Source organism: Furipterus horrens, unplaced genomic scaffold (assembly GCF_987537825.1).
Source record: "Furipterus horrens unplaced genomic scaffold, mFurHor1.1.pri manual_scaffold_4, whole genome shotgun sequence".
NCBI lineage: Eukaryota > Metazoa > Chordata > Mammalia > Chiroptera > Furipteridae > Furipterus > Furipterus horrens.
Window position 1 is genome coordinate 8,410,487 of NW_028327174.1, and position 22,713 is coordinate 8,433,199.

General features: G+C 54.5%; 1 protein-coding gene across 2 annotated transcripts; it reads left to right on the forward strand.

Moving 5' to 3' along the window:
• Positions 1–4,810: 4,810 nt before the first annotated feature.
• On the forward strand, positions 4,811–22,355 carry PVALB (parvalbumin). Of its 2 annotated transcripts, none has more exons than XM_090272493.1 (5): positions 4,811–4,894; positions 7,144–7,211; positions 8,951–9,083; positions 10,240–10,349; positions 22,134–22,355. In XM_090272493.1, the coding sequence occupies exons 2-5, from the start codon at positions 7,151–7,153 to the stop codon at positions 22,160–22,162; spliced, it is 333 nt and encodes a 110-aa protein (XP_090128619.1). In that variant the 5' UTR covers positions 4,811–4,894; positions 7,144–7,150; the 3' UTR covers positions 22,163–22,355. The 2 variants fall into 2 exon arrangements, with proteins under 2 accessions (XP_090128619.1, XP_090128620.1); XM_090272494.1 differs by lacking the exon at positions 4,811–4,894 and adding an exon at positions 6,604–6,684.
• Positions 22,356–22,713: the final 358 nt, after the last annotated feature.

The following is a 22,713-nucleotide window of genomic DNA, read 5'->3' on the forward strand; positions in this document are numbered from 1 at the left end:
TGAGTCCTTTGTTTTCTTGCTTTGCTGCAGGAGAGTTCTGAACATTACTAACCTGATTTGGATGCAAAGATGCTGGATGCTGGAGAAGATGCACGTGGATTGTTATAGCTCTTGGGCTCACCTGGGAGGATGTGCCAGACACTGGGCACCCCAGGAGCCAGTAAAGAGGGCACTGGGTCCCCAAAAAAAACAGGGAAACTTATCACCTGCCCCCTGCAGCTATATGTGCATCACATACACACACATAGACACATGCAGGCACATGCATGCATGCATACACATGTACCTGCACCTCTTTCAATGATCATTCTAACTCTTTGTTACGGGATGTGAGTCCATATGGGGATGGCTGAGCTAGAAGAGGTCTGAGAGGAGATGCTAATGTCTTTATAATCTAGGATCACCTTATCTATCTGAGCTGGGCTCAAGACGTGATGCCATCTGCTCCCCTGATGTCAGCAGGCATCTGGGAGCCTGGAGCTTCCTTAAAGACTCTGCAGACCCACCTCTCTCTGCTTCTCCATGCACAACCCAGGAGAGGAGACTCCCAGAGACCACCATTACCAGTTTCTACCAGGTCTTTCAATTCCCACAACCACGACCTTGGGGTGCCCTGTGCCCTTTGTAACTCTAGCCCACTCAGGGACCAAACCCTTCCCTGGTTTCCTCTGAGCACCAGTAAGACAGGACGGGGTTTTCAGGGAACGACAACAAGCCAGGTGGCCAAGAGCCATAATCCCAGCCCCCACCCCAGCTCTCTCACCAGAGCCCCAGGCCACTGTTAGCTCCTTCCGTGTTTCACATTCCTGATCTCCCCTTCTCCCTCTCTCTGTAACTCCTGACTTCCCCAGCAGAGACACTGAGTCCTCATCTCGGAGACCGTTCTGGAAAAGCCAGGGGTGATTAGGAGCGAGCAATCCCCACTTCTCTGCTTCTATCCACAAAGACCCTGTGGGGTCCTCTCACTCAGTGGCAGGACAGGGTCAGAGTAAATGCTGCACAGTGATGACCATCCTGGTCATCATTTGTGTAGGATTTTGTACCCTTACTCAGACATGATGTCATTTGGTGTTCCCTACAGCTTCCCCTTCAGCTCCATTTTACAGATGAAGAAGCTGAGGCCCAGAGAGGTGGAGCAACTGGCTCAAGGTCACACAGCAGGTAGTGGCAGAGCCAGAGTAGAGACTTATGTCCCTTACCATGCTTAGGACTCTCTGTTGCTGCTGAGGGGGTGGCAGGGGAAACAAGGCCATAGCCTTGAGATCTGCCTCTCAGGAACGGGGCCGAGATTCCTTTGGGTTAATACACGTCATCTCACAGGGCTGAGCTCATGAACAGCATTAGATCCTGCAGCACTGGCCCCGCCCACTAGCTCCCCAGACATGAGGAAGTCTGTCCTGTTCCCTGGTCACAGCAGGTGGAAATAGTGTGAACTAATGAAATACCACCAGCGAAGCTGACAGCTGAATTCTCGTCTCCTGGCACACAGCAGCTAAGAGCCTGCTGACCTATACATCATGGCCTCTCCCCTTCACCAGCTGCGAGGCCGCTGTGGCCTACGGGGACAGCACCGAACAGGGGTAGAGGCAGACAGAGGCTCTGGTCTCTGCATGCTGTGTGACCTGGGGAAGGTGGCTGGACTTCTGTGAACCTCAGTTTTTATGTCTGGGACCCACTTCTGCAACACATATGAGGAAGCGTCCAGCTCAAGGTTCAGACACAGTATTTGGACCCAGGGGACAGAAGAGGTCAATGTTTCCAAATTGTGTCACCCATCTATCGACCCAGCAGCCTCACGGATGTTCAGAGTAAGAAACCTTAAAGCTAGGGGGAAATTCCCTTAAGCACTTCTGCTACCCGGAAGCAGAGGCCTCACAAGGGACAGGATGGGGTTGGGGCTGTCAAGTCCAGAAAGGCCACTTTGGCCCCAGAGTGACTCATTCCCTAGAAGTTCAATGTCATCACACTCACTAAGGACCTCAGGCATAACCCCCCTGGTGCCTGGCATGCTTGGGCATCCCCAGACATTCACTCGGTGACCAGTTCATGGGTGTTGACCACCTAGAATCCCCTACCTCTTGAGAGGGTCCCAGGACAGTCCTTGCCCCAAGCGCTTCCAATGAGGTTGACATTCCCCCCTGTCCAAACCAAGCTAATCAGAGCCAGTGAAACTCAATTCTGGAACTTTTGACCAAGATCCTGGGGCGGTGGACTCCCTTTTTCCCCAGGACTGGACCTAAACGGTTATAGCACTGCAGGGGAGGGCCATCCTGTGACCCTCAGTGGGTAGCCAGTCTGAGAAGGTGATCACCGGGCACAAGGTATTGCTGAGAAATAGAAAGCGCATTCTCACAGCAGTGTTTGCATTCTGGACTAAGCCGTACCTGAACCTTCATGGACTTATCCATTACATTTTGTCCTTTTTGGGGGGGAGGGCATGAAATGTTTTTTTTTCTCACTAACATATAACTGTCATACAGCATTATGTTAGTTTCATGCATACAACATAATCGTTCAACATTTTCATAGGTTGCGAAGTGACTACCACAATAAGTCTATTTAACACCCGTCGCATACATAGGCACAGAATTAATCCAGCCTGAGCCAGGCTTTCTGTCACTCACAGTCAGAAAAAGTCCTGCCTGATAAACCTATTCTCTGGCACCAAGGCCCCCTGTACAAGCAAATTCATAAAGTGATGGCTGCTTGAATCAGCATAGATTCAGAGCAAAAAGAATTGAACAGGTTTTCAAGATATTCTACTCAGTCTTTAGGATATCTCTACCCTACTTCAAGTGTTATGGGGGCCAGGAAATACTTCAGAGTTGGAAGCCTTAAGTTTAAATCTCAACTCTCTCACTTATTTGCCAGCTGTGTGACCTTGGACAAGGCACTAAACCTCTCAAGCCTCTGAGGACTATAATGAGGGTAAATAATTGGGTACAGCACTAACTACACAGTAGGTCCTCAATAAGTGCACCCCCCACAATATGGGGACATATTGGAATAGAGAGGAAGGCCATCCTGGTTTTAGAGAATTCACTCATGGTGGGCACTGCCCCCAGCATGCTTCTTCTGTTGGTCTTATTAAGAAGCAAAACTGTATAGTGGAAAGAAGCAAGCATTTGGGATTTAAGTCCTACCTATGCTCTGTGACCTTGGGAAAGTCACCTAACATCTCTGAGCCTTGTTCCCTTGTGAGTAAAACGGGGAAGGCAATGCCTATCTTGTGAGGAGGTTCAAGGGCAAAGACATAATGCAGTGTACAGCATACCTGGCACATTGTTCAGCAAATGAGTGTGACAATTTCCCCAGGCCCCAGCCCTTCCTCAAGGGTTTTGGTCCTCAAGACTGCCACGTTCCCACCTCCCTGAATCAGTCATGCCCATGACTTCAACTCCTTGACCTCAGACGACCACCAAAGCTCTGTGGTCAGGCCCAGTCTCTCGCCAGAGTTCAGATCTCCTGGGCGACTCCACCAGAATGTCTTCCAGGCACCCCAGACCCAGGACAACATCCCAGCTTGTCCACTACTCCCTGTGTGACTGGGGTCCGTCACCTTGGCGTTGGTTTCGACATTATAATATGAGCGCGTTCTAGCTGATCACTACGGAGGCTCTCCCAGCCCCAGCATCCTAGGACTCTCACCTCCAACACGTCACCATCACCTCCTCCCAGACTCGGTGCCTTCCAAAGCAGCACCTTCATTCTGCAATGGACTCCAGCTTAAAAATGTAGAATTAAGTTGGATCTGTCCATCACAGCCCCCAAGTCTGGGAGCCACCCAGTCTCTATACTCGCCCCTATCTCCGTCACCCTAGTCCATCCCCTGACCCACCCCTGCACATCCAGGCCCCAGAACTGGCTTCCCCATCCAGTCCGCCCTCTGCTCTTTCTATCCATGGAGCCAATGGACAAGGAAGGACTGGTGTAGCTTCCCTCCTGGCCAAGAACTGGACTTCACTGTTGACGATGTTAACGCCCTGGAGATTCATAAGGTTGGGGATGAGAAGAGGAACATTTCATGGTGTTCATAATAAATATTTGTCAAATGCATGCATTCATTCATGCTTTTCTAAACACGCCCTTAGATGGTCACCTCCAATCCAAGACAGGTCACACCACGAAAGCTATGGGCCTTTCCTCCACAAAAGCGTACTTGCACATGACTTTCTGCATATTTCAGGGGGTTCATAGCCCCCAAAACCCATCTATAGAGCAAAGTTTGCCCCCGATTGAGCTCATTTTACAGATGGGAGACTGAGATGCAGAAGGAGAGCATTCAGATTATGGCTTCCTGCCAGGCACTAGAGCATCTCATGAAAGGGCTGGGTCCACTCCTGCCAGGGCGATGGCTTTGAGTAGCAAACCCTGTGACACCAAATGTCTTCCCCCTTCCATGCAAGAGGGACCAAGCCTGAACGGTGAGGCCAGAGTGAGATGATGTGCATGCAAAACCCAGCCCAGCCTGCTGCACAGAAGGCAATTCCTATTCCATCCTTTTGCTAGCCTTCCTCTTCCTTTCCTTGCAGGATTTTAGAGGACAGAAACACTGCTGCCATCTAAAGTGGTCATGGAAGGCTTCGTGGAAGAGGAGAGCCTGTCCTGAGCCTCAATTTTGGGTGATGAAGGTAGGCAGGGGCCAAGGTTATTAATAGGCCTAGCTTGATGGGCCCAGGGAGACTGAATGTGATACAGACACCCAGCACCACAGTGGGGAGTACCTGACACCAGAAGGGGAGGGGGCCAAGGGCTGGGGGGAGCAGCACCTCCCAAAATAGCCGGAGCAGAAGCGTATATAGGTGTCTGTCCCACCACCAGCCACACTTCCCGACAGGACTTCCCAGCAACCCAGCCGCTCACTGCAGGTTCCAGCCCACCACCCCCAACCGAGGTGAGTGGTAGCTACTGAGGCTGGAGGGGAACGCAGGGATAGCATGGGGACGAGGCCAGCTGGGAGGGACAGCCATCTCTCCCCTCCTCCCAGTGGCACGGGGCTGGGATGAGGGATGCTGAGCAGTAGGCAGGTGGGGAGTCCAGGTCCCCGAGTATGAATTCCTGGGACCTCCATCCTACCTGGGGCACATTCTTCTGCCTGGCTGGGCCTCAGGTTTCCCACCAGGAAAACCAGAGGGGTGGAGCCAGACTTCCGTGGACTCCGATGATGAGGCCATCAGTGGGCAGAGGAGGCAGGAGGCAGGGGTATGAAAAGTTGACAGGCTGAAATGATGTCATCTGGTGCTGGGGTGGGTGGGCTTCAGCCCAGAGAGGGCGTCAAGTTGATGGGAAGGTCCTGCAAAAGGAGAGACGGAAGAAGGACAACGATGAGTCTCTGTGGAGTCTTTGCCACTGGGGTCAGTGTCTAGGGACCCAGCCATGTGGGATGTCATAGGGCTGAGTCCTGGGCACTGGGGAGCAGCCCCACAGAGGTGTCACTGAACTCCAAGTCAGCAGCCCTGGGAGTGGGTCCCTCTCTGCCACTGCCTCTCCAGGTGTCCTTAGGCCATTCACTGACCCTGTGGCCTCAGTTTCCCTACCAGTGTAATGTAAGGATCCTTCAGCTGGAGAAACAGTCTCCCGCTGAGGCCCCTGGAGGGAGCTGAGCCTGGGAGCTGACATGATGGCACAGAAGCCCAGCATGTCCAAGTTAACAGCCCAGCTGGGTGGCGCGGGGAGCACAGGGCAGCTGAGGGGTCCGGAGAAGTCCTCCCACCAAAAGAGATCAGGTCCGGAGCTACAGCCTGGGTGCCTTGGAAGCCAGATGGCAGGCTGTTGCCTGAAGGAGCTGACTCACAAGGAGGGGGACAGCAGCGTCCTAAGGTTTCCGGGAAGGGCAGCCATCCAGGGCTGAGCTGAGGGAGCCAGTGTTGACAGTGAGCGCAATGGAACTTGAGCTACAGGGCAGCTGGGTAGTCCTCCTCCCCCCTGTCCCCCGCCACCAAGGGCCACCAGTCTCAGCCCCTACCCACCTGCCCACACACCTTACAAGGGACCACCAGCACCATCACAACAACAGAGAGAGACAGAATCCCAGAGATTGTGACGGCCACAACCCAAGGTCACACAGCGACTTAGTGCAGCCCCAGACCTAGAACCCAGGCCTCCTGACTCCCTGTCCAGTGCTCCACACACTCCAGAGACAACTGGTTGCGGCCAGAACCCTTGGGAGACCGTGGGAAAGAACGCAACTGGTTTCTGGCTGCACAAAGATTAGCAAGTGTCATATTTCCAGAGATGACGTTCGGGGCCATCAAATCTGCTTAGGTTGTCTGGAAAGTGTGGTCTGAAGGTGCCACCCTCTCCCCAAACCCGGGCCTTTTAGTCTCCAAGACAGGGGAGGGTGCGTAGAGATTCCAAGTGGCCTCTACTGTCCCACCCTCCTCCCAAAGTGTGGCGGGGGGCAGGGCAGTCTGGACCTGAGCTCAGGAGACCAGGAGAGAAAGGCATTTTGGGGATCTGAGAAGCGTTCTTTGAAAAGTCAGACCAGGAGAGAAAAAAAAAATTAGGTTTCGGTATGTGCATCCCTGACCAGCTGTGGGATGGGGCACCAGCATGGAGCCCAAGGAGTGCCCGCCTACCTGCGCCACCCCCACTCAGCGTCCCATGGGTCAGGTTTCCAGACCTCAGCGCTCAGATTTTGCAGCATAAAATTTGCATCCAGGACAGACGGGAGCGGAGGCTGAGGTAGGAGCAGAGAGAGAGAGTGGCAGCAGGGACAGGGACCCCAGGAGGGTGTAGGTCTGGCCCTTGCCTGTTCGTTTCCTCTCCGAAGCGACAGGACATCCTCCGAGGTGCACTGACCCTACTGCCCTACGGCGTGCCCTTGACTGCCCGGGAACCATCCCGCCCCGGCCGGTGACGCGGGAGCCCCAAAAGGTCCAGAGGTCGCCCTTTCCCCGGGGCGCCCTGGCCGCAGCCCCCGGGATGGCAAGGACCCCTAGCGGGGGCGTGGCGGGGGCGGCTGCGGGACGCGAGGCCCGACGGAGCTGCTTCGGCTGCGAGCCCAGCCCCGCGCCCCCTGGCGCTGCGCCAGGCCGGCCCGCGTGCGCCGGGCGCGCAGCACTGCAGCGCCGGTCATATGAGCAGAAATGATGAGAAAGGCACTTTTTAATCTTTTCGCACTTGCTCTGCCCGCTCAAACAGTTGCAGGATGTCGATTACAGACTTGCTCAGCGCTGAGGACATCAAGAAGGCGGTGGGGGCCTTTGCCGGTGAGCAGCGCGCTCCCCTCCCCAGCCCTCTATCCTCACCCACCACCCTGGCTCCTGCACCCCGCGCCCGGCCGTCCTACCCAACACCCCTCTGTCCATGCATCTGGTCGGGGCGCCAGCAGGGCAGGAAGTGGGGGTCTTCAGCATTTCCCAAACTCGTCCGGGCGGGACTTGGATCGGGTGGAGAAGCGGGTCACCCTACCTGCCGGAGCAAGGAGAAACTTGCAGGCGCTGCAGGCTGAGTGGACAGGCTGCAAGGACTGGGGTCCCGAACCAAGGGCGAATGCCCGGGGGCAGGCAGGACCTTCAGGTCCTTGGGGTCCCTGTGGGCGCTCTGGACTTCCCCTTTAAGGCACGTGGAAGGGGCTGCAGGCACTGACGCCTTCCCTCCGACCCATTCTGCACAGGCCTCTTCTTGCCCATCGGTGGGCAGGGCTGGCCCCACCACTGTCCGAACCCCCACCCCCGGGCTCAGAGCCCCCTTCTAGCGGACTGAGAGTGAGGTGACTTCCGGGAGCTGGCGCTCTGCTTCACCCAACCCTGGCTGAGCATCCTCAGCGCTTGCTACTTGCAGCCTCCTTGCTGCCCAGGGAGGGAAGCAGGCTGCCTCCCGCTTCGGAGCAGCCCAGGACTTGAGAGATTAGCTGCTTCCCTTCCCCCTCCCTCCCGTCACCTTGATGGGGGAAACTGAGGCTGGGAGAGGATCTGAAACTTGCCCAAGGTCACCTAGCAGGCATCAGGGCGCCTAGAAGTAGGTCTTGGTCCCCCACCCTAGTGTTAGCCCTGGGTGACGGAGGAGAACACGACTCTTAACAGGACCCCTCCCCCATACCCAGGTTACTCCGGGCTAACACTGGGCGCTCTCCCAGGTGTTTTTAAAGAGGAGCTCAGGACACAGGAAGTTGGGAAGGGAATCTCATTTCCTCTCAGCTTGGTGCTTTCCCCCCTGGGCATGAAGAAGTTGGGGGAAGCCAGACTCCCAGGGTGCTGACATAAACCACCCACTTCTCCTTGACCCACCTTGCTCCCTCCAAATAGAACCTTACCTGGGAATTCCTAGGGAGCCTCCTAACACCCCCCTGCCCCGCCCCCGCCCCACAACACCTACCAGAATTGATTTCTAGGGAAAAGCAGGGACCTCTGGGTCCTCCCCTTCCCCTGCTACGTGTGACCTTGAGAGAAATATTCCTTCTCTGTTGATTTTCTGGCTACAGGATTAGTGGCCAAGAAAAAGGGCACCTCTTCCCCCACCCTTTGCCCTGCTCCCGGCGCCCCCCCCGTCCCCGCCCCAAAATGCACACACATCTCCTCTAATTTCGCTGCCCACTTGCACTCAGTCACCACCCAAAAGGCTTTCCGAAAACCAGGAAACCTGTCTGCCTTCAAAGGCTTCCCTGACCACTAGCCAAGGGGCCGGTGAAGGGTGGGGCAGGCTTGGAAGCCAAGGAAGTCTGGGTGCAAGCTCACCTCTCCCACCTCTAGCTAGGTGACCTTGGGCAGAGCACCCTCTCTGGCCTGGCATCCTCAGCCTTCCCATGAAGGCGACACAGGGGAGTCCGTCAACAAGTTCTGGGACAGACACAGGGGAGTCCGTCAACAAGTTCTGGGACAGACACAGGGGAGTCCGTCAACAAGTTCTGGGACAGACACAGGGGAGTCAGTCAACAAATTCTGGGACACCCGCCCCCCCACCGCCCTGCCCTGTGAGCATAGTAACCTGCTTCTCTCCCCCAACACAGCCGCAGAGTCCTTCGACCACAAAAAGTTCTTCCAGATGGTGGGGCTGAAGAAGAAGAGCGCCGACGACGTGAAGAAGGTGTTCCACATCCTGGATAAGGACAAGAGTGGCTTCATCGAGGAGGATGAGCTGGGGTAAACTGAGGCTCAGGGGAGCGAGTGGGGGTGGGACTCCATCTGCCCTTCCGTCCGCTCTGTTCAAGGAAACAGCCATGCCTGACCACTGTTGCTTCCGGAACAATAAAATCCTCAGCAGAAAATGCAACGAATTAGGTTAAATTATAGCTACTTCGTATTGTTAATGGAATGATGCTACTTAATAATTTAATACAACTCAAGAGGCCATTTTTCTCTGCCTAACACCAGAGGCAAGACAGAGAGCCTAGCTTGCGTATTTCTTGGGTTTTCATGTGTCTGCCAGGCACCCTCCACCACCCTGCAGACCCCCACCCTCTCTCTGTACCAGCGCGGCCAGAGCACTTCCTGGGTGCATCAGGGTTGCATCCCCAGCTTTGGGGATTCGGGAGTCCAGGCAGCAAAGCAAAGGAGGAGAAGGTCATTACTAGGAAAATGCAAAATGGCACCACAGAGGGACCGCCCAGCTGCCGACCCAGCTGTGCCTCATGTCACCCTGGCCAAGGCTGCCTTGAATCTTGTCAGAACCAGACGGGGTTGGGGGTGGAGAGGAGCCTTTCAAGTGAGCACTTCCCCATCCATCCAGTCTCGCCCCAAAGCATCCCATTAGGATCCCCTTTGTCTAGAACCTTCTCCTTCTATCCACCCACGCCCATGTGCACACGCACGTGCGCACACACAGGCTGACTTCTTCCTGACCTCCAGCGTGACTGCTCCAGACTTCTTCTCGCCCCAGGTGTGACGGACAGATGCCTCCTCCGAGCGCCCGTCACTGCATACATCACACTGTGGGGTCTCTCAGAGCGTTTGCCCTCCCCCTTCCTGTTTCCAGGCGGCCTCCCAGGGTCATCTCTGTGCCCCCATTTCCAGCACGGCCCCGAAACAGGGAAGATACTTCTGGGTGGGTTGTATTGGCTGAGTAAATAAGCAAGGGCAGGTGCCCTGCCTGAAGTGAGGACAGCTAGCCCTTCTCGCACCCCCACCCAGGAAGGGCCGGCCGCAGCCCCGCTGACTGGCCCAGCCCAAGCGCACGCACGGCCACTGCTTGCTGCTGTCCCAGCTGCCCACTGCCCCTGCGCAGATGCCAGCCCACCTTCGGTGCAGTGTTCCTGCAAGGTGACCTTGGCCTGACTCCCTCCCTGACTTTCCTTCCCAGATCCATCCTGAAGGGCTTCTCTGAGGATGCCCGAGACCTGTCTCCTAAAGAAACCAAGACGCTGCTGGCCGCTGGAGACAAGGATGGGGACGGCAAGATTGGGGTGGATGGTGAGTAGCCTGCGCACGTTGTGGATCTCGGAATGTTTGGATGTTGAAAGCTCGGAGCTCTGCCTGTCACAGGGAAGGGAGAGGGGGGCACACAGCTCCCAAGATCAGACAAAAAAAGGCATTCTGTCAGGTCTGAGAGCTCTATCATGTAAGCCAGGCAAACAAAGACTGGTATATTTTTTCTAAATTTGAACAATCCCAAGGAACAGATTCTTTTTTTCCCCTCCCTGTCTCGTAGGGAGGGCATCCAGGAGAATTTGGGATTTTCCCTGAACTTTGCCTACACTTTTACCTGGGTTTTGTTCCCTGCTCTGCCCACTCTGGCTGTGTGACCTTGGGTATTGTCTCTCCTTCTCTGGGCCTCAGTCTCCCATCTGAAACCTGAGCAGATGAGGCCATCTGATCCCCAAGGACCCTGCCGCTCTCGGCTCTCACGTTCTCAGATTCCAGGGATGGAAATTCCTTATCTCCTCTCCTCTTTAACATCTTGTCCGGGTATCCTGTAACTTCAAGTCTGAAACCTGTTTTGGCTTCACCCAAATAGACCATTCCAGCATTGTAGGAGAGCCAGGAAAAACTGCCTGCCAGGGATTGGCTGGGAATCAGGAAACGGAGTGTCTTGCTTTTCAAGCTTTGCTTTCAGAACAGGTGAGGGGCTGGTGGTCCATCACCTCACATCCTTCTCCTTTCAGATCTAACCCACATCCATGGGGCACATCCCAGCACTGTCCTTTCTTAGCATGACCACATCCTTGGGAGTTATCCCCATTTTGCAGGTGAGCAAACAGAGCTTGAGGTGCCTTAGCCTGTTCAAAGAGCCAGGACAGAAGTGGCGGGGCGGGGATTCGAACCAGGTCTGAATAAGTCTTCCCAACACGCTATGCGACACCTGCCCCTATAATCATCTTTTCTGCTGGTCTAACTGAAAACTGTGTGTAGGTGCTTGTCCTCTAGGTCCAGGTTTTCTGGGATCAAATCCCAGCCCTGCCACTCTCTAGCTGTGTGACTTTGGACAAATCAAGTAATGACCCTGGGCCTCAGTTTTCTCATCTCTGAACGGAGGATAATGATAGTTTTCATCTCATAGGATTGTTGTGAGGATTCGATGTGTCCCTATATGAAGTGTTTAGATTAGTGCCTGGCACAGAGTAAGTGCTATAAAGTGTTTGTTAATGGTACCCATCCTTTTATCCCCAGTACCTAGCCCATACCTGTCCCCAAGCAGACACTTATAAACATCTGTTGCCTGGGTGTCAAGTCCAGCCCCCCACACTCTGCTTCCTCTCTGCTCTTCACCAGCAGTGACCTTGGCCGCCCTTAGGTCCCCTTGCCAGACAAATAGGGTGCACAGCTGTAGGCAGAAATTGCTTTGGGAAAGGTACGTAGATGTAGTTTATTAAAGTTTTATGTCAGAAACAAGAATAGAGGACCTCTAGCAAGGTCAGACGCGCGACTGCCGGCCCTGTGATGACAGCTGCCCTTCCTGTGACTGCAAAGGAGGGCGGGGGCTTTAAAGGAGCTAAAGTGGAGAGAGCTGGAGAGAAACCAGTGGTTGGTCTTGGTGACTTTAGTAAGTGGCCCACCTCCCCCAAGTCCCCATCCTCACCAAGCCACCTCTCAGCTGCCCCCGAGCAGGCCTCCAGATCTGCCTCCCATTTTTATTTGCAGCCAATGTGTCAGAGCTCAGAAGCCCTAGGCAGGGTCTTCATGGCTGGCTGCTCACCAACAACCTCAATGTGGAAGAAAAACCAGGCCAGACCCTGGCCTGCTTCCCTGCTTCCCTCCTTCCCTCCCTCCTTCTCTTCCTCCCTCATTTATCAAAGAGCTCACTAAACTCATCCAACAAACGTTTCCTGGGGAGCCCCCTGGGCCAGTCAGTGGGGGAGGGTGAATGAAGCCCAACTCCCAGGGGCACCATTTCCTGGCTGGGTGTCCATGAACAGTAGCTCAGTGACCCTGAGCCTCAGTTTCTCCATCTGTAAACTGGGCACAATAAAACACACCTCACTGGGATCTTGTGAGGCGTCCCTGACATGCGTGGGAGTGCTGAGTACAATGCCCAGCACGTAATAAGTGCTCAACTAACGGCTGGAGATGGGCTTTCTGTTCTGTCTGCACATTGCTCACAGGTCTGTGTATATGGTGTATGTAGCACCAGGCAGAGGCCAGGAGAGCTGCAGACGTGCACTAGGCAGAGGGAGAGGTCTTGGGCAGGTCTGGAGGCTGTGGCAGGGATGCTGCAGGCTGGGAGGCCCAGGGGGAGGGAGGCCAGGCAAGGCGTGGGTACCGGCAAGGGCACTGAGGCTAGGGAGTCCAGGGCATGCTGACCAAGAGGGAAGATGGTTGATTTGCCCAGGGTGGTATTTGCCCAGAAAAGTATTACCAGGGTGTGTAATGTGTGGGATCTGCATAATGCCACCTCATTTAACCTTGACATGACAGAGGACCGGAGTATAGATACAGAAAGAGCAGGGTACAAGGCCCAGGGTGACAATGGATTCAAACCCAGGTCTGTCTCAACTCAGTGCAGGCTTGGACCAACCTGGTAAAGGTCCGGGGGTGAGGACACAGCACAGCAGGGTCGGGGGGCAAGAGGTGGATGGGCAGTGAGAGCAGATCACCCCAAGGCCGTGGAGCCTTGCTTCTGTGGTGAAAACATGTAGATGCCTCCCCCTCCCCATTTCCACCCCCAAACACAGTGCTTTTTCTGTAGGGGGTGTAAGGGTGTAGGGGGGATGGGTATGATGATGCCCACCAGGCAGCAAGATAGGGGGCAGAGCTCACTGAGGGGCCCCAGGAGGTTCTGTTTCAGGGACTCTGCTTTGCTGCCTGCTCCCTCCCAAGGCTGAAGGGTCTGAGCCCTTCCACATGCTGGAAGATGCTTTCAACTCCTGGTGGGACCTGGGACAAGTCACAGAGCTCCCCTGACCTTCACATGCCTGTTCTTTACTATCAGGAATCAAAAGCACTAGCCAGTCACCAGGGTCCCTTTCAGCCCTGGGGATTCCATGGGCGTCCCAGGGAGTGAACCTCTAGAAGAGGCCCCACTCAGTGGTGCAACCTTGAACCATGATGACAGTAGCATTTAACTTCCGGGAGCACTCACTGTGTGCCAGGCACAGTGCTTGGCATTCTACTCATTGAGTCTTCCCCGCTCTCTTTGAGGAGGATGCTACTGCTACCCCCATTTATAGATGAAGACACTGAGGCTCAGAGAGGCTAAGAGTTTACCTAAACTTTCATGCCTCGGAAGAGACAACAAGGTCAAGGTCTGAGTTCAGGTCTGTCTGGCTCCTAAGCACATGCCTGTGCTGCCTGCTTCATTCATTCATTCATTCATTTGTTCAAAGTTTAATGAGCTTCTACCATAAGATGATTTATCTATTGACTTATTGTTTGCATGTCAGCCCCACACAAGCAGGACCTTGGTTTTGTCCATTTCTGACCCAGCACCTAGAAAAGGGGCCGGTACATAGTAAGGGCACAAGAGAAGTTTGTTGAATGAACGAATGAATGAGTGAATGAATGAGTGAATGAATGGGTGAATGAACATGTGTCCAACTCTGGGACGCAATGACGGGGACAGTATAATGTGTTGGGAGAGGTCTGCCGGCTGAGGCTGGGGGCTTGCGTGTAGCAGGTGCTGGGGATTCTAGACACAGGGCCCGCCTCCGTCTCCAACGCCATCTGCCCTTCTGAAGGTGAGTGATATTTACCACGTTCTTTAGAATCCCAGCTTGAAGGGAGGGAACAGAAAGACAAAGTTCTAATAATAACCCTTTGCGTTCCCGTCTCCGCGCAACTAGGTCCAGGAATCTCAGACGTTTATAGATGTGGTCGATTGATTCTCGAAGGCCACCCAAGTGCAGAGCTGGTAAAGGGGGGTTTTGAGGCAGAAAAGGAGAAGCTGGACAGAGGTGGAAGCTGCCCTAAAACCCAGGCACAGAGAGCAGGCGACACTGTGTGGCAGCTTCCTTCTCTAGTTCTTGTCCTGAGCGATGGTGGGTCACGCATTAGAATCACCCAGAGCATATTTTACAACTTAGAAGGTGATGCCTGTCCCCAGAGCTTCTGATTCCTTAGGTCTGGGCTGGGGCCCACAAGCTGCATTTCTACCAGGTCCCCAGGTGATGCTGATAATCCAGGGACCGCACTTTGAAAACCACAGCCCTACAATAATCCTAGAAAGTAGCTGCTGTTACCTTTCCCGTTTTGTAAACGAGGAAGCTGAGGCACTGAGAGGCGCATGGCTAGAGTCGCTCAGCAGCAAAGCCAGGACTGGGCTTGCAGGTCCAGCCAGGACCCTCTGCCACCCTGCCTCTCACATGGGCGTGTGTCCCCAGCCTGGCCTCTCCACACCCAGTGCCTGCCACGTGGAACGTGCAGGTGGACAGGAACAGCAGTTCCATCCATGTAGCGCTTCCTGGGCTCTGGAGACTGCACACGGGTCTTCCCTCTTTTAGCCTGATGGGTCCTCAGCAGCTGCCTGAGACAAGGAAACGGGGCTCAAGGAAGAGGGGTGACTTGCCCAGGATCACACAGCTATTCAGCATTGGGGCCCAAGCTACTCAAACGTTGACCCACTGACTCCAAATACCTCGTTCTTTCCCACCATGCTGCAGACACCTCCCCCCGCCCCCCCAGCCCCAGCCTCCACACACACACACCTGGTTACCAGTTTCCCTGAAACCTGATCTGGTCTCCTATGCTCTAGGCCTGTTTTAACTCCAGAGACTGTAGTTTGCCTTTTGCTTCTGTTGCTGAAAAATGTAGTCATAATTATCACCTAACCATCACAGGCAGCTCCGTTCACGTGCCTCAAGGCATCTGTCTAAGCTGCTTCCTCCTGGCAAAGTCTGCTCATTGATCCTTAAGGAGCCCATTTAACATGAGAGGTGGGAGTGAGGGAGGAAGCCCCAGGCGGGCGGAAACACCTGAAGTCAGGCAGAAACTACACCCCAAAGGGGATACACCTACCCACCTCAAAGCGTTGTAGCTTGAATGGAGGGCCTGTTCTGGAAATGATTCCTTTCTCCTGTTTTATGTGAATCTTTCTCTTGTAAGCTACCCCCAAACCCTTTGGAAGTAGTGGAATCCCAGTCCTCAAAGGAGATGAAATTGAGTCTAAGACAGGAGGGAAGTGAGAAGGATGGAAGGAGTCTGTCCCCCCCTTCCCTCCCCCCACCACCTCCCTGTAATTCCAGCCCTCTGGTCCCTCTGGGACTGGATTTCCAAGCCAGGCAGCATGTGCCTCTCAGGGCCAGGCTGCAGACCTGATGGCAGAGCTCTATAGTGCATGGTGTCTTGTCCCATCTCAGTGCATCTTCAGCCAGCCTGATCAGGTCTGTGACCCATCCTGAGAGAGGTGGCAAGTGAGGCTCAGTGGACTTTAAGTGCCCACGTCACGGGGCAAAGCCTGGGTTGAATGGAACCGGGTCTCCTGACTCTGCCCCTCTTTCCACCGGGCAGAGCTGAGACGTTCGAGTTACAAATGGTTTCTGCGCTCTGCAAGAGACTGGCTTTAATTCCCGCGTAGCCCCCCCCCCCCAAGCCTGGCCTCACGCTGCACTAGATAAGACGGAGCAGAGGAAGAGGAAGCCGCACTCCTTAGGTAGCCGTGTGCCTGTAACCCTGAGCGGTAGTGAGGGCAGAGAAGGCTGTCCTCGCCGGCCACCCCTCTCCACCCCGGTGGTCGGAACCTGGGCCGTGCAACTCCAGCCCGGGCCACCGCTTCAGTTAGACTCTCCTCGGCTAAGTGACCTTCAGCTTCAGTCTCCCTGTAAGTAAAATGGGGACAGGACAGCAGGCGAGGGTGACAGAATGATACACAGGGCAGTGACCCGCAAAGCCTGGGCCCCCCAAACTGTTTACGCAGGCTCCTTGCAGACCATCTGGTGTGACCCTGTTTGACCCTGCCTCCCCATTCTCCTGGGTTTGGAAAGTGATCTCTGTTTGCAATAGCAATTTATAAGAAACCCAGCCCGGGAGCTATTTAGAGGCGAGGTGATGAACCAGGAGGTCCCTGGTCACCACGACAGAGGGGAGGAGAGAGCCTTCCAGGCGCTGACTCAATGTCCATCTCAGTTTCACTCGGGGCCGTCAGCGTGTGCTGGTCTCATCTGTCAATGGCTTCTAAATTTGTCCAATCCCCACAGCACCCCGGACTGGGACAGACCTAGTTAGGCTGATTTCAGTTTCCTCAGGGAAAGGACAGAACTGAGTCCTCCCATCCTCTGATCCAGTGTCCACGGCTCCCCGTCCCCAACCCCTACCCCTGTGCCTTTGAGGTTGGATGGTGCAGAAACCAGCGAGCTGGCCCCAGGGGCCGAGGGGAGGGCTTCTACTGCAGAGGCAGGGCTGCACCTGCCTTGTGGTGGGAGGACTCAGGACCCCTCCAGAGGCACTCTCCCTCCACAATAGGATTGATTTCGCTCTGCCGTCTCCATGCCAGGCATCACAGTACGAGGCACCTCTCAGCCATCATCCCATGGGGCCCTCATCCCAACCCTGTGGAGAGATCCTCTCAGCATCCCCACTTCCAGATGCGGAAACTGAGGGTCAGAGACTGTTGCCCTGGATGGGCATGCTGGAGGTGGGATCCTAACTCAGATGGGGTGGGTAGTGTCAGAAACTTCTGCCATGTCAGCGGCTGGCTGTTTAGGCTTCCCATGCCCTCCGTCACTTTATGTCTTCCTTATCTTAGTTTCAGGGTGGTTATTACTGTTGTTATTTCAAAGCTCCAACCTGTGTCAGCTGTGCTGAGGAGATCCAAGGGAGGCCGAACCAGCACGTCTAGACCATGCCCTATGTGCCGGGCCCGTTCAGAATTTGCTCGGCTGGTCTTCTCAATAGCCATGCAAGTAGGCATTATCGTACCCACTTTACAGACGTGAAAACTGAGGCTCGCGGAGGAAAGTAGTGACCTAAGGCTACCTAGCCAGGAAGTGATGGAACAAGATTCAGACCCGGCTCCAGGGTTGCTGGAAGGCTGTACATGGGTGCCACGCAGGGACAAGAAATGGTGGGGGACAATAGCAAGGTCAGGAGACAAAGATACGGTCCCTGGAGAGTTCACGCCAGGCAGCAGCCAGGCATTTCATAGGCTCATGGCTAAGGTAGTTGGAGTTATAGAAGCATTGTGATAACGACTGCTACCGTGTGCCAGGCCTGTGACAAGAGCTTTACTGCTGGTTCCTTGGACAGCCCAAGGAGCACCAGTCTACAGATGGGAAAGCTGAGGCACAATGAGGTGAAGTCCAAGGTCACGGAAGCAAAAGTGGGAATTGGGAGGCGACGCCTAGTTCTCTTGCTCCAAACACGGTGGGAGAGCAGGAAACGCGTCTTCTAGACCTGGCAGGGTGAGGGGTCTTGTCCAGGGACGGCAGTGATGGCAGAGGCAAGACTGGAGCCCCATCCTCTGACGCCCCAGTCCCCACCCCAGCAGCCTACCGCCAAATCAGTTGGTCGAGATTTTGAAGGTCTTTGTATGTTTGCTCATTTGTTTTTTTCTAAGGAGGGATGTGGACACTTTAGAGGAGACCTCTTTTGACAGGAGGGCTGCTTGTTAATTGGCTGGTTCCTAAGAACGCGCCCTGGGGGAGAGGCAAACTGAGCAGAAGAGGTGACCCCTGCCCTCCACTTGTCTACAAAGTGCCCTTCCCCAGGTTCTGGGAGGATAAAATTAGAACCCTGTGTTCTCTGCAAAAAGCCAGCACACATGACCATCGCAATATCCCGGCTGCTTCAGGGTAGATCCCAGGGCGGACAAAGGGGCCTGTTCTCAGAGGCTTTTAAAAACCCCAAGGGTCCAAAATATCTCTCAGAGTCAGACTCCAAATCGTTTGACTTCCACCCCAGAGAGCCCCTTGCCCGGCTTTCCTTGGTCCCCTTCACTCTGCACCAAACACCGTCCAATGTGGTGGTGATGAATGAGCCCTTTCCTATGAGCAGCTGAGAACCTGTCATTCCTGGGAGGAGGGTCAGAGAGGTCAGTGCAGGTTGGGAACCGGTAAGGACCTTATTCTCCTCTTGACAGTCTCTCCATGAGCTGCTGTTAGCGGACAGATTGTGTCTCCTTTATCCCAGGACAGAACAACTCAGTGCCCAAGGTCAGGGTGTGCTGGCTGGGGCCAGTTTTCTAGACTAAAGGGTAGGTTGGAGCTGGAGAGAGTTCAGGCTCCTTCCCAGTGGGATGCTGGCCCCGTCAGACAGGGCCTCTCCACATTCACGTAGGGGGTTCCGGTGGCATCCCAGGCCCAGTCTGCCTCTGCCTCTTATTTTCTGCGTGACCTGGACACTTCATCTCTTCAGACCTCCGTTTCCCCACCTGTAAAGTGGGAATTGTCGCACTTCCCTCCCTGGGCTGTCGTGAGGATTCTATGAGGTCAGCTGATACTTGACCCCTAAGGAGGACTCATGAGCCAGCCAGCCATCCGTCCAGCCATCCCTCTATCCATCCATCCACCTGTCTGTCTGTCCATCCATTCATCCATCCATCTGTCCATCCATCCATTTGGCGTTTGTTCATTAGCACCTGCCGTGTGCCAGGTCTGTTCTGTTACTGGGAGGGTGGTGAACAGGACAGGGCTCCCTGCCCTTCTGGAATTTACGTTTTAGTCGGGAGAGACTGGTAAAAATAAGCGCATAACTAAGATCATTCCAGGAAGTGCTAGGAACCAAGAAGCAAATAAAAAAGGTTCTGCTACGACAGAGTCCCGGGGGTGGCGATATTTGAGCCGGCTCGTGTGTCACTCTATACCTAGGTCAGAGTAGGTCAGGAACCTCCGGGTCGGGAAGGAAGCCTAAGAGCGCAGCCTGAATCACGCTCACTACGTGATCTTGGCTGAGCCACGGTACCCTTGGGCCTCAGTTTCCCCATCTGTAAGACGCAGACCAAAGCATCTCTCCCATGGGGTAGTGGTGAGAGTTTAGTAAGGTCATACCTGCAAAGCACTTGCCATGTAGGCATTGAATAAATAAGGATTTTCAAATTCTATATAAATGACAATGTCAATCAAAGTACTAATGATAAAAGGCATTTCCAAGGGCCCGCTTGCCTTACGGGCGCTGTAGGAGCGCGGGAGCTCATGGCTGAGAAAACCGCGCTTTGACACCCGGCCCATGGGAGGGCTGTGTAGAGTGTTTGGTGTTCGGGTTCTGCCCCAACCGCGCCACTTGCTGTTACCGCCCAAACAGTGACCCTGGGGACTCTCGGGACCCGCTGGAGGACCCTGCCACTCCCCCACCAGGAGTCGATACCCAGGCCCCCACATCCAGTCACCTGCCTTTATAGCCTGGGGACAGGAGCCAGTGGCGCGCCTTTCCCGGGTCAGACTCCAGAAAGGCGAGGAGCGCAGGTCCTTCCCCCAGGCTGGGGTCAGCGCCACGTTAGTTCCGTGACGACAGCATGTGTCAGTCTGGTTGGCTTTTGTTTTTTCACTTTTTATCTGGAAATCATTCTTGCTTTACAGAAGAGTGGCACACACTAGGGCGGAGCTCCAGAACACCCCCCCTACCCCCCCCACGCCCTAACACTAACATTTACGGAACCAGGGAGCTGAGGCAGGCAGGGCAGACCTTCAGGGAGCCTCGGGCATTTCTTCTGGCCTCTTTGAAGCCACTTGCCATCCAGTTTTCATTGCCTCTCACCGGGAATTTGTCCTGCCCCTCTTCACTGCTCTGGGACCTGCTGCCCGGGGGGTACACTTCCCGGCCCACAGAGAGCCAGGCCAGGCTGGAACCCTAGCTCTTCATCCCCACCCCTGCTGTCCCCACATCATCACACTGCATTTCGGGAGGCGACAGGGCCTTACCTGGGGTCTCACTCTCTGGCAGGCTGGGGACATGGCATCTCAGGGACATGGAGCGGTAGAGGGTGGAGAACTCCTTGTTCTTTCTCATTCCCTGGAGAGAAAAGCCGCAGAGAAGACGTTCTCCTGAGACCCCTTTATGTCAGATAAAGGTCTCAGAAGAGCTGCATGCTGAGCAGCACCCCTGGGACCACCACCGCGAGGACCGCACACTTGAGAGGACGTGGAAAAAGGGGGCAGAGAGACTCACAGTGGGAACTGAGGACCCCTGAGCACTCCCTCATCTCTCCTGACTATCTCCAAGTCAGGAAGCGGAGCAGATTTTTCCTTTCCCTTTAGGGACGGTGATGATGAGGCTCAGAGAGACTGGGTCACACAGCCATAATGACAGAGCCAGATTTGGAGCCCAGGTCGGCTACAGGGTCTTTCCCAAACACACCCCCTTGTTTTCTGCCCTCAGGGCCCCCACCTGAAATCCTTTCCCTCCATCTGCTTACAAGACTTTGTCAAAAGCCACCTTCCCCCGAAGGCTTGGTGATGCAAAGTAGGAGACTCCTCTTCTCCCCGTGACAGTGAAGTTTCTGTGCCTATTACCCTTTCACAAACACGTGGCCCTCTTGGAGCCGGGGGGTGGGATGGAGCTGAGCATAGACTTGTGGGGTCTGGAGCTTCCTGTTCCAATGGGGGAGGCAGACAACAAAGGAATATGCAAGAAATACTCAAAAGAGTGTGGAGAGAGTAAGTGCTGTGAATATGATCAAAGTGGTGCTGGCTAAGAGCATCGCTGCTTTCACCAGAGGGGTCAGAGAAGGCTCCTGGGAGAGTGACATGTGGGCAGAGACCAGGGGAGTGAGAAGGAGCTAGCCTGGACGTCTGGAGAGTGTACCCGGCAGAGCAAGCAGCAGGTGCAAAGGTCCTGAGGTGGGAATGCCCTCAGTGCTTGAGACTCGGAGAAAAGGCCACAGCCCCAAGCACTTCCGGCCACGTGTTGCCCGTGTGTTTGTTTTCTTCCTGAGGAGACCAGAAGCTCTGGGTGGTCAAGGACCATACCCTGCTCCCCTGCACCTCCCCTCACCTGGAGGCTCTGCAATCACGGCTCCTCTCTGGGCCTCAGTTTTTCCTTCTGTGAAACGGGGATGATACCTCCCGGTTTCCTGAGTGCTTGTGATGTTCAGTGAGCAGCTGTGTGAGACAGAGCTCAGCTGATTCTGAGCACCTGCATGCGCTCAGGCCTCTGAGCTGTGCGGAGATGTCATGCGCTGCGGGTCCCCTGGGGTCTTGCTGTGTGCCCCTGAGGCAGAAGAGCACACAGTGGCTCTCAAATCTGGCTGCTCCCCGAAATCGCCTTGTAACAAATAAAGCAACTCATCCTTTTCCCCGGGCCTCCTACGTCAGACAATTCCAAGGCAAGGGCCTGCGAGAGTGTGTCAGATTCTGCTGGTGACCTGATAGGCAGTTGGGGGACAACTAGACAGGTGGCTGAGAAAGGACTCAGGTGAAGTCGCACAGACCTGGGTCTGAATCCTGGCTCTGCTTCTTATGACCTTGTAAAAACTGCTAGACCCTGAGCCTGAGTTTCCTCATCCATGGAATGGAAATGTTAAAATGCACGTTACAGGGTTAGTGTCAGAGTCAGAGCTGTTGTATAAAAAGTGCTTAAAACAGTGACTGGCATGTGGTACACATTCAGAACATCATCATTGCTGTCATTATTGTGGTTATTATTGATAGCGTTTGTGCTGCATAACGTCATGAAGTACAAGGGAGGGTAGGCTCACCATCTCCCATCTCACTTCATTCGTTCATTCATTCATTCCTTCCTTCCCTCACTCACTCGCCCCGTCACTCCAGGACTTCCACAGCAGATGTGAGGACTGAGAGAAAGCCCCGTGCAGGGGCACCAGTGATTGGGCCGCGGCCGGTCTCTCCTACACTGGCCACCTCTGACTCATCTCTTTGTCATTTTCTTTTGCAGAATTCTCCACTCTGGTGGCTGAAAGCTAAGAGGCTCTGACTGCCCCAGGTCTTCCACCTCACTGCCCCGAACCCCCCCATCTCAGCCCCTCTTACTGCCCTCCTGCGTTTCTGTTCAGTTTGTTTATGTTATTTTTTACTCCCCCCTTCCCCGCTCCGGCCCTCGAATGACACCATTCTTCTGGAAAATGCTAGAGAAACAATAAAGGCTGTACCAATTGGATTCTGCTGCTCAGGAAGATCCAGGACAAGGGGTTGGTGGGGAGGGGCGTGCATCCTACCTTGCCTTTCCAGACACACTTGTGCAGGGGTGGGGGCAGGACTTAGACAGAAAAAAAAAAAATGGGGTGGAAGAGAAATCTCCTGAGCCCCTCCTCTGCATTTGTTACTGAGCACAGCACTCCACATGGGTTGCCCATTAACCCTTAAAAGCACTGCCCTGAGGTCAGTGATGAAACTCCCATTTTACAGATCCTTAGAGAGGAAGTGATGTGTCTAAGCCCACACAGCTAGGATCTGGGGCTGGATGGATGGATACCCATTAAAACATTTTGTTACAAATAACAGAAACCCAACTCTAA

What these genes read in the sequence shown, in the direction of transcription:
- PVALB (XM_090272493.1), top strand. Translation starts at nt 7,151, where the DNA reads ATGTCGATTACAGACTTGCTCAGCGCTGAGGACATCAAGAAGGCGGTG. An exon ending in ATCGAGGAGGATGAGCTGGG is followed by an intron (nt 9,084 to 10,239) that starts GTAAACTGAGGC and finishes TTTCCTTCCCAG; the next exon opens with ATCCATCCTGAAGGGCTTCT. An exon ending in CGGCAAGATTGGGGTGGATG is followed by an intron (nt 10,350 to 22,133) that starts GTGAGTAGCCTG and finishes TTTCTTTTGCAG; the next exon opens with AATTCTCCACTCTGGTGGCT.